The sequence below is a fragment of the Octopus bimaculoides genome, chromosome 25 (assembly GCF_001194135.2).
Source record: "Octopus bimaculoides isolate UCB-OBI-ISO-001 chromosome 25, ASM119413v2, whole genome shotgun sequence".
Taxonomy (NCBI): Eukaryota; Metazoa; Mollusca; class Cephalopoda; order Octopoda; family Octopodidae; genus Octopus; species Octopus bimaculoides.
This window is the reverse complement of record NC_069005.1, coordinates 11446628-11457742: the sequence shown is the minus strand read 5'-3', so window position 1 is coordinate 11457742 and position 11115 is coordinate 11446628. Positions and strand designations below refer to the sequence as shown.

The 11115-nt window shown below is 38.2% G+C and overlaps 1 protein-coding gene and 1 long non-coding RNA gene across 6 annotated transcripts in view; one reads left to right on the top strand and one right to left on the bottom strand.

Moving 5' to 3' along the window:
- Nucleotides 1–5483, top strand: part of LOC128250787 (uncharacterized) — a 10149-nt gene extending 4666 nt beyond the window's left edge. Inside the window, exons 2-3 of the long non-coding RNA XR_008266769.1 lie at nt 2822–3058; nt 4936–5483. This is a non-coding gene — a long non-coding RNA (uncharacterized LOC128250787). The remainder of the gene's footprint in view (nt 1–2821; nt 3059–4935) is intronic.
- The window catches only part of LOC128250786 (uncharacterized), a 27658-nt gene that overhangs the window by 11634 nt on the left and 4909 nt on the right, over nt 1–11115 (bottom strand). For 3 of the 5 annotated variants that reach the window (XR_008266768.1, XM_052976716.1, XM_052976715.1), the window contains 2 exons: nt 10753–10979; nt 5471–7378 (listed from right to left, as the gene is read on the bottom strand). Coding sequence is in view for 2 of the 5 variants with exons in the window: in XM_052976716.1 (XP_052832676.1) it covers nt 7279–7378; nt 10753–10979 (327 nt within the window). In the remaining 3 variants the exon portion in view is untranslated. Of the gene's footprint in view, nt 1–5470; nt 7379–10752; nt 10980–11115 lie in introns of those variants that run through there. The other 2 variants (XR_008266767.1, XR_008266766.1) reach the window with 2 other exon arrangements.

The following is an 11115-nucleotide window of genomic DNA, read 5'->3' as shown; positions in this document are numbered from 1 at the left end:
CATTACTTGTAACTCACAAAGGCAAAAACAAGAAGAAAAAACAATGAAAACTAACCATTTAAAGTTAATCATAGACGCGTTTCTGGATTATGAGTGATAATATTCAATTTCCGTCATCGGTATGATATTCCAGTAGTACATTCGACTATGCTAGCAAACTGTGCATGCATGAACGAGTGAACATCATGCCTCGACACACCTGAAAGCATAACCGAACCTACCTCGGCCAGCCAGTCCACTATTTCCTCCTCAAGAAATTACCATGTGCGTCACAAGCAATACCGCAGAAAATTTGCGTTTACTATCAGGGAGTGAATAATTATTACAAATTAAATGGGTAAAGGTTTATCAATTTATTAACTTATTAATAAATCAACAATTAAGGAAATAGTGGACTGGCTGGCCGAGGTAGGTTCGGTTATGCTTTCAGGTTGTGTTCATGCATGCACAGTTTGCTAGCATAGTCGAATGTACTACTGGAATATCATACCGATGAAGGAAATTGTGTATTATCGCTCATAATCCAGAAACGCGTCTATGATTAACTTTAAATGGTTACTTTTCATTGTTTTTTCTTCTTGTTTTTGCCTTTGTGAGTTACAAGTAATGCTATCTGTTGGAGTCTCAGCTTTTTTAGCTGCTATTTCTGAACTTCGGTATGTGGTGAAGCAAATGTTTGCTGATCCCTTAATTATGTATATATAATGTTATAATGTAACAACAGATTTCTCAAAAGAGCCCACATTTTCGAAAAGTAAAGATACGTAATCTCATACATATCTAAAAATAGTAAAATTATCTAATAATCCTATGTATGATGTAAGTCCTGTTCTTGTATTTTTCACTCGTTCGGATTTAGATGTGCTCCGATCAGTTGGTGACCTATAGAAATAGTACAAAAGTTCTATTGCACATTATAATTTGTACCGATCCCTGAAGCTATATATACACGTATATGTTTGGGGTATTTGTAGTCAACTCAGTTGCAATGCATAAATATCAAAAACAGCATTTCTTCACAGAGAGTTGCTTTGATGTGCAGACTTCTGAATTATGAGTCCAAGAGTGAATCTAGTTGGCTTAGCTGCCAGCATCAATTCTGTTCTAATTGATTTCATATTCAGTGTAACGATATACTTTTATTGGCTAATGAACGACGTGAAAAGCATTCTCGCTGTAAATCAATAAATAAAGAGTTATTAGCAATTAAAGCTTGAAAAGTTTGGTAATTTTAGCCAATCGTAAACCGTAGACACAGTCATGCCTGTTTCCATAGTAGCATGCTGAACATGAGAGTTATTTTGTCTGCGAGAAAGCATGTGTTGACAAATATATTGAAACTACTTGTTTTACTTGTCTGTTGACAATTGGGCATGTGAATTTATGTACTGGTCAATAAAATGTTTGTTTTGTTTTAAAATATTTACTTTGTGACGTGTTGTTCATCGCATTTGCACTAAATATATATTGCATACTTAGAAGTACTTGTTTACTCGTTTTGAATAAACCTTTTAAATTAACAAACATTTTTTTACATTAAAGAAAATTACCGGAGAACTTTCATCTAATTCTTCCAAATCTTTCTGTTAAAACTGCATTGAAATAATTGTGGAGAAAATTGTAATGTGTTTATCGCATCTAACATGTTGTTCATTTCATTTGCATTAAATGAATATTGAATGCTTAAAACTACTGGTTTAATTGTTTCTTTTTGTTATTGAGATGGTTGTGAGGAGTGCTAAAAATAACAGCTAAATAACATTTATTTGAGGATAAAGCTTTAAAGTTCGTGTTATTGCATTAAATGCATATTGAATGCTTCAAACTACAAAACACGTGTTGTTTACAAGTATAGACAACACGTGCTATTTTCAGGATGCTGACGACAAAATATGCAGTTACGCACAAAATGACAGCTTCCAAATCCTGTTTCTTCACTTTGTGAAAATGATCAAACTTTAAACCACTATAACTTTTTAAAAGCATTTTTCTGGAAAAAATGAAATAATTCCAGCAATTCCGCTTGGGAAAATATGTTGTGCCAAATTTTAAAATTTTCGATAAACTTTAATTTTTGAAATGCTGAGAGCCAAACCAACTAGATCCCCAGGAGTAATTAATCGATCATACCGTATTTGTTCCTTTTATTATCTTTATTGTCTGTTCTGAATTACAGATAATCAAATAACGTGGTTATAAAGGTGGTGAGTTGGCAGGATCATTAGTTCGCCGACGGAATGATTATCAGCATTTCGTTTGTCTTCACGTTCTGAGTTCAAATTCCGCGGAGGTCAGCTTCGCCTTTCCTACTTTCGAGGTTCATAAAATAAGTAACAGTTGGGCACTGGAAGTGATGTTATGGGCTTACCCTTCGCCCGAAATTCCTGACATTGTGCCAAAATTTGGGCTCATTATGTTCTGGGTTCCATTACTTCTGTTATATCGTCTACAATGTTATTTATTATTTATTTATTGGTATCTATACATTGGAATTTATCAAATGACTGTAATATACAAACTATATAAATATACAAACAATATAAATATACAAACTATATAAATGCATACTGCAGCATTGTGATGTTAGTTTGCTAACTGAAAGGTGACGCTTCACTCTGCCGAGAGTCACAGTTGGTAGAATTTTATGTTGCAAATATTTTGACTGTGTCTGTATTGCCGTTTTAATATCAAATAGAAACAAATAAATTCTATCAAAGTTTCCCTATCGCAGTATAACAAGCAAGTTTTCTACTCTATATATTATTCAAAAGTAATGTGCGTATAGTAACATCTTTTATTTGCTTATGTCATTGAAATCTAGGAAGGTGTGTAGCGTGTGATCGTCGCATTGACCATGACAGAGAAATTTGTCTTGGTGATACGTGCTCAGAGGCCTACGCAAAGTCGCAGAAAGTGTATGGAGAGGAGTGTATGAGCCGCACACAAGTTTCCAAGGTTCGGACGCTTCCAAGATGGCCGAAAAATGTCGATATTGACGAACGTTCTGGGAGACCCGCAACTAGCAGAACTGAGAAAAACATTTCAGATGTGCGTCCAGGTGAGGGGTAATCGTCGAATCACCGTCCGTGAGTTATCAGAGGATGTGCAGATTAGTTTCGGTTCAGTTCAGTCCATTATCACTGGAGATTTGTGTATGAGACGCGTTTATGCCAAATTTGTGCCAAAACTACTTTCAGTTGACCACAAAGACGTTCGGGTTTCAGTAGCATAACATTTCCTTGATTGTGCTGAGAACGATGAAAACTGTTTGAAAACTTTGCTCAGGCCTCTGAGCAGGTATTGCCAAAGTTCTGGCAAACTTTAATGCAGATTCTCTTCTCAGCCTTCACTGCCATAGTCAATGCGATGATCACATGCTACACACCTTCCTTCCAAGTACTGCTGTAAACAGAAGAAGTGAGCTGGAACGTTGAACCTTAGTACGCACGCAAAGGCGAGTTCAAAATCAATCTGTGCCCAGCGGTTTCACTCTGCGTTCTTTAGCTTCGTTACTATGGCAACCCTCCAGATACTTATTGATCAGACTACGTATTTATATGCGTGTGTGTGTGTGTGTGTGTGTAGAGTTATGTATGTGTGCGTGGGTGTGTGAGCATGTGAGCGTGTACGTATGTGTGTGCGTGCACGTGTGTGCATGTGTGTGTGTCTGTAGACCAATGTTTGTACGTGTATGTGTGAGTAAGTGTGTGAGCGTGTGCGTACGAGTGTGCATGTGTGTGTGTGAGTATGTGCGTGTGTGTACGTGTTAGTGTATAGTAATAGGGTTTCATCGAAGTCTCCCTCTGCTAAATTGCCCTCACAAGGTTGTAGCCAACCCAATAGCATCAGAGATTAAGCAACAACTGTGTTAGACGCGGCATGGTAGATGGATGCATGGTTACTAAAAGATTATCACAATAAATATGAGTATATACATAAATACTCTCAAGTAATAACAATATTTCTGATTACTAATTTAAAAGAAACAGCATGAAATATATCATTCTTTGACATAAAGCCTTTGTTTTATGACATTATGATGACTTATAGATCTCTTTAGAAATTGTGTGTGTGTGTGTGTGTGTGTGTGTGTGTGCGCGCGCGCGTATGTGTGTACATAAATACATACATACATGTGAAGGCGCGTGACATAGTCGTTAGGTTGTTCGACTCGTGATCGTAAGATTCTGGTTTCGATTCCTGGACCGGGAGACACGTTGTGTTCTTGAATAAAACACTTCCTTTCACGTTGCTTCAGTTCACTCAGCTGGCAAAAAATAGTAATCCTACGACGGTCTGTCGTCCCGTCCAGGTGGACGGATATATACGCCTTCGAAACTGGAAAACCGTCCTTATGGGTCTATATATATATATATATGTATGTATCTATGTATGTATGTATATGTATATTTATATGTATGTGGTTAGAGCGTCGAGCTTACGATCGTGAGGTTGTGAGTTCGAATCCCGGACCGGGCTGCGTGTTGTGTTCTTGAGCAAGACACTTTATTTCACGTTGCTCCAGTTCACTCAGCTGTAGAAATGAGTCACTAGTGCCACAGTTGCCACGCTGTCACAGGTGCCAAGCTGTATCGGCCCCTTTGCCTTTCCCTTGGGTAATACTGGTGGCGTGGAGAGGGGAGGCCAGTATGCATGGGCGACTGCTGGTTTTCTATAAACAACCTTGCTCGAACTTGTGCCTGGAAGGGTAACTTTCTAGGTGCAATCCCATGGTCATTCATGACCGAAGGGGGTCTCAGGATATGTATATATACCCCCAGAACCACGCTGATATCTAAGGAGTGAAGTTTAGGATTTCTCAGTTTTCTACGAATCGATTGTGATAAAACTTTTCCCAGCTGGTTTACACACTATGACAATACTATTGTTATGTTTTCATTATTCTGTGTATCATCATTTCTATTTTAATTTCAGATTCTTCAGTTTCTGGGTAAACCACGCTAATAGCGCTTCTTCTCTCTAAGAACAACGGGACGTGGAAAAGGCCTTAGCGATGAAGAAAAGTCTGTCATTATCAAGAAAAGTGCTAAAGGCACCTCTGTTCATGTCATTACTACTACTACTATTATTATTATTATTAATATTATTATTATTTGCTGCTGAATACGTAAGACGTTCTTTCGAACACGCTTTAGTTATGCTTTAAACTGTGTGTTTTACGCCCTCTTTACGTTATTAAGTTTTGTTATAAACTGACAATAAGAACATCAGAAACATTTTGGCAAGGTTCCGGTCGTTGTTTCTGCCCCGGAGGGAGTAGTATTTATTCATTTTATTATCTATTACACCCAGAAATCTCTTGTGTAAAAAGAAATGAAGGAAAAAAACTATCAGTTTTAAATGTGAACAGAAATTGCATCTATATGCCAAGGGGAAGACGTTCTAAAATGAAGTTTAGAAGACGTGGCCCTCTTACAGAAAAGCAGACAATAATAAATAAATAAATAAATCTATTAATCCAATTTACGTTTATTACAATAAATAAAGATTACAAGATTTTCTTTTTTCAGAAATTGTATAAAAAATCGGATTAAGACCTTTGGCAGCTTGACTGATTTGGGCAAGTTGGTAGGAGGTCAAAAATGAATAGGTCAATGATTATAAAAAAAAAAGGGAAACATTCTTTGCATGCAAGCAAGGTGGTCAAAAATGTATATAAACGTATTAAGGCGGCGAGCTGGCAGAAACATTAGCACGCCGGGCGAAATGCTTAGCGGTATTTCGTCTGCCGCTACGTTCTGAGTTCAAATTCCACCGAGATCGACTTTGCCTTTCATCCTTTCAGGGTTGATTAAATAAGTCCCAGTTAGCGACTGGATTTCCTGAATGCGCCAATGTGGACATGAACGAAAAACAGCGGGTCTTCCAGATCATACTTAGATAGGATATTTTGTAGGCCAGTAGACAGAAGTAATATAAGGTTGTCCACAGTTCAAATTTGGTGGCGTGGTGGTGCTGATGAGAAAGGACCCGAACAAAGGCGATCAGTTAGATAATTTTAGGCCTATAACTCTGCTAAATGCAGATTATAAGATTTTGGCTAAGGTGTATGCCAAGAGGTTAGCGCTTGTCGTCGGTAAGCTGGTAGGTAACGCGCAAATATGCGCTATTCCGAACACAAATCTATCCACAACTTCCATCTCACGCGCTACATCATACAGAGGGTAGGGAAGTAACCTGGCATGGGTGGGGCTCTGATCAAATTGGATCAATCAACAGCTTTTGACTGGATCGACCCTCAATACTCGGAGGCTGTCCTCGCAGCGGCCGGCTGCGGTCCCATTTTCAGAGGCTGGATCGCTGCAATGTATAGCGACATCTGATCGATGGTCAAAGTAAACGGCCATCTTTCGGAATCGCTTAGCATCGCTCGCTCGGCCTGTCAAGGATGTCCACTCCCTCTCCGTCTGTCCGTGCTGGCCTCCAGCCATTATTGAGGAAGTTCGATATTTCTAGGGGCATCCAGCGTGATCTAGGATGCGGAAGGTTCGTGTCGGCTTATGCAGACGATGTCACCGTAATGCTGTCGGACAGCTCGGAAATCGAAGTGATCGGCACTACCCTCAGAGTACGAAGCGATGACAGAAGCAAAAATTGATCAGGACAAGTCGGTGGGCTTGAGGTCGGCACCCGAAGAGGCCGACCAACAGCGTTGTAGGGTACTGGACGAAAGGAACGGTTAAATTGTTCGGAGTCTGGTTTGGTCCGGATCTCCAGGTGGACATGAACATGGGGAGGTGACGAGCAGGGTAACCAAATTCGCTTCAGCTTCGATCCAGTTCATAAATTTCACAGGGTCTCCTATTTTACATTTCAAAACTATATGGCCAATATTATTCCATGACCTTCAATAAAAAGTAAATTGTATTGTCCCTATTTGTTTTATGTTCGACCCTTGTGGCCAATAAAGAAATTATTATTATTATTATTATTATTATTATTAGTAGTAGTAGTAGTAGTAGTAGTAGTAGTAGTAGTAGTAGTAGTAGTAGTAGCTCTTTCGAAACTTATTGCAAGGCCGGCCGGAATTTAGAAGAGGGAAAACTGATTACATCGACCCCAGTGCTCAAATGATACTTAATTTATCGACGCCCGAAAGGATGAAAGACAATATTTACCTCGGTGACATTTGAACTCGGAATCGTTTTTAACATTATCGATGATGGTAGCACGTCTTAATAATCAAATCAAAGTTGAGAGACAACCAATTTTGGACTTCATTTTATTCCAGAGAATTGATTCATATCTCCATATATGTTATTCCACCAATTTAGCTTCAGCTTCGATCCAGTTCATAAATTTCACAGGGTCTCCTATTTTACATTTCGAAACTATACGGCCAATATTATTCCATGTCCTTCAATAAAAAGTAAATTGTAAGTTTCTTATACAAATAAACACACGATGATTTTTGTTGTTACTTTAACGTGCGGCCTATCAGGCCATTTATACTTTAGCATGCAGTCTAACCCTCACATTAGAACCTAATCCTAACTCTAAACTTAAACCCTAACCCTAAACCCTAACCGCTAACTCTAACCTGTAGACTCAAGCTCTAACCCTAAACCCTAACGCTAATCTTAACCCAGATCGAGTTACTTCACAGCGTAGACTACGGATAATGCGGTAAATTGCACGCTAAATAAATACCTTCGTTTTTGTCTGTCATATCCCGAACTCGGTATTGGCCAAGCTAACCCGAGCTTGGTATTAACCTAGCTAGCTACGAGCATCACCTCTCAAGGTCATGAATAATGAATACAGTAATGCCTCGATATACAATTTAATTCTTTCCCGGAGACCGTTCGTAAAGCGAAAACTTGTAAAGCAAGCAATGATTTCCCATAATAGTAATGCTATAAATCGTAATTAGTTCCCAGAAAAATATTTTACCTATAAAATTTATAATACTCATAAGTAAATGGCAATGATGCAACAATAGAATGTTAAGAATATTTTATGTAAAGTAAAAAGAATTAGCTGGGCCCGTGAAAATATTCACTGATAATTTAAATATCGTCCAATGAATAGTTATCATTTAATCAACATTGTTTAATTAGCACTATTTTGGTTAATGAAAAATTCTATTATCTTTTATGTTATATTTGTTAATAATATAGTGGAGGCGCAATGACCCAGTGGTTAGGGCAGCGGACTCGCGGTCATAGGATCGCTGTTTCGATTCCCAGACCGGGCGTTGTGAGTGTTTATTGAGCGAAAACACCTAAGGCTCCACGAGGCTCCGGCAGGGGATGGCAGGTGAACCCTGCTGTACTCTTTCACCACAACTTTCTCTTACTTCCTGTTTCTGTTGTGCCTGTAATTCAAAGGGTCAGCCTTGTCACGCTGAATATCCCCGTGAACTACGTTAAGGGTTCACGTGTCTGTGGAGTGCTCAGCCACTTGCACGTTAATTTCACGAGCAGGCTGTTCCGTTGATTGGATCAGCTGGAACCCTCGACGTCGTAAGTGATGGAGTGCGAATAATGTTAGTTTATTGTGTGAAAGTATATGTTAAATACACCCGTTACAGCACATCCCTATATACAATGTTTCTAGTGTAGGTGATTCCCCTTCAGCTATCATGAGTAAATTCGCTTTGAGGTGTCACTTTAACTCTCACACTGTTCATCGCCCTTGCTCTTGAAAAAACTACGTAAAGCAAAAGTATGCGAGCTCTATCGAATGTTTGCTCCCGTGCTTTATTGATTGTCATAGAATAGGACAGACGAACCGGAAACTGGGTCCGATGCAGAACGAATGGAATGTCTGCATCGCTTGGAGTAGTTTTGATTCTTGGAATCAGTACTTTCATGTGAGAATAAGATCCACTTATAATTGACGCTTCGATGCTATGCTCGTGGAGATGAAGTACTTCCAAGCGAGTTCAGTTGCATAAACCTTGTTATAGAGAGGTTTCTAAGAAGCATAATAATTGCTCCAACTTTTAAGTTAAGGTGAGGGTGAGGCATTACAGAAGGTGTAAAAGAGTTTATATACTCCATGGGATAATTCTGGGCTTCCTATACATTATAAGATCTTACTGAGTCGATGCTTAGATATGTTTTAGCTTCAGTGGGCAATCTACTTGGAATTTCTTCAATTACTGTTAAGCAGTCTGAATTTTTAGGGGATACGATCACTCTATTTTTCATTTCTTTTGCTGTACAATGCCTTGCTACAAATCGACGCTTCATTAACATTCATAGACATGCGTTGTGTTTTGTCAACCATACATTTAAAAGTTTATCCATTTCCAGAATAATACTTCCAGTATCTCTTTTACGAGCCCAGGTTGGTAGCAAAGGCTTCGCATTTCTCAATTGCGATAAATACTTTTGCTTTTCTTTGAGAATTGGGCAGACAGTTGACGAGTTAGATGAAAGTTTTCACAGTTGCACCGCCATCGTGCATGCTTACAATTTCATACATCATTTCCAAAGTGATGGCTTTTCATTTCTTTTTGTTCTCGTCGGTGTCTGTTGTACACCTTCGTTTAGACAAACTGGGTGGATTTAAACAATGCCGAGTCGTTTAAAGTCACGAAAATATAGTTGCTCTTACCTCAAGCTTCTGCAATCATGAACCGCGGCCGAATCATTCGGATGTCATCACATGTTGACTCTACCTTTCTCGCGCTAGATTGGATCACTGCCTCTTCTGCAGACACCGTTAAAAAAGGAGAGAGGTGCCCTGTCGCTCGCCGACGTGACGTCATCTCGTCCACTTGCGGCATCTTACTTCCTCCCTTTCAGTTAATTGCCCTTCCACCACATAATATAAAATATGTGCAGCGACTTCGCACAGCAATATATGTACATACTCGTAGAAACAGAATTCCCATCTCACTTTTACAAACATGTGTAGTATATCAAAACATACTCTGCAGTGAATGCAGTTTTGATCAAGGAGTAAATTTGTCAAATATTAATTATAATGAAGGGTAAAAATCATTAATGATTTTACCAGGGGATCAGCGCGGAAATAAAACCTTGTAGGTAAATTTTACAAATATTTTAATAATTATATACATAATTATAGCAAGGGTTTGGCTATAAGACTCTCCACGTATACGTATTTGTAGATACTTGTCAATTTATACTTGAGAGCAGCAAGTAAATGTTATTTTTACTTTAAGCTTGAAACAGGATATTGTACACGGTTAACCAAAATTTTAATTCATTATCTTTCTGTTGCCCGACTACAGCCCGTGTTTTATTTTTCGGAGTTTTTAAGGTGGTAATAGCGTCTTTTAGCGTCTATTTCTCTAGCGCGACGAGAGGCTTATAACCAACCCCTTATTATAATTATGTATATAATTATTAAAATATTTGTAAAATTTACTTAGAAAGTTTTTATTTCCGCGCTGACCCCCTGGTAAAATGATTAATGATTTTTACCCTTTATTATAATATATATATATATATATATAATATTATTCTGCGTGTCTGACGTCTTTTTCCGTGTGTTAAACTTACGTTGAGGAGATAATAACTCGAAAGGAGAAATATAAAGAGAGAGAGAGAGGAGGAGAAGGAAGGGAAAGGGGAGTAGGAGAACAAAGTGAGAGACGGGAGGAGGAAGAGTGTCTAGATTATTCTGCATCATCTGTGTGTTAAAGTCTCAGGGCTGGAGTTTCTCGACACCAGTAACAACAAGAGCAACAAAAACAGTAACAACAGCAACAGCAACAACAACAAAGAGCAAGAACTATTACAACTGTTTACTTACTTCATGTAATGTTCTGGTATGGGCTTTGTCCTGAATTTCTTGAATAAATCCCGCAGTAAATTACGGTTAAACCAACCGACAATGCAGATACCATTTTCTGCGTAACACTGCTCTTGTATACCCATAAAAATGTCATCAACAGTTTTGCAGGACAGTGGTAAAATTAAGTACAGAGTTCTCAAATGTGATATATTACATTCTACAATAGCATCTATCCAGAGGTCTCTCTGAAAATTGAAACAGTTGTCAGTGAAAACAAATTATATAAATTTATGAGAGACAGTTTTTCAGGAATGAATATCAAATATTATATTTGTTAAATAATATATATGAAGAGACCATTATATATATATATATATATAT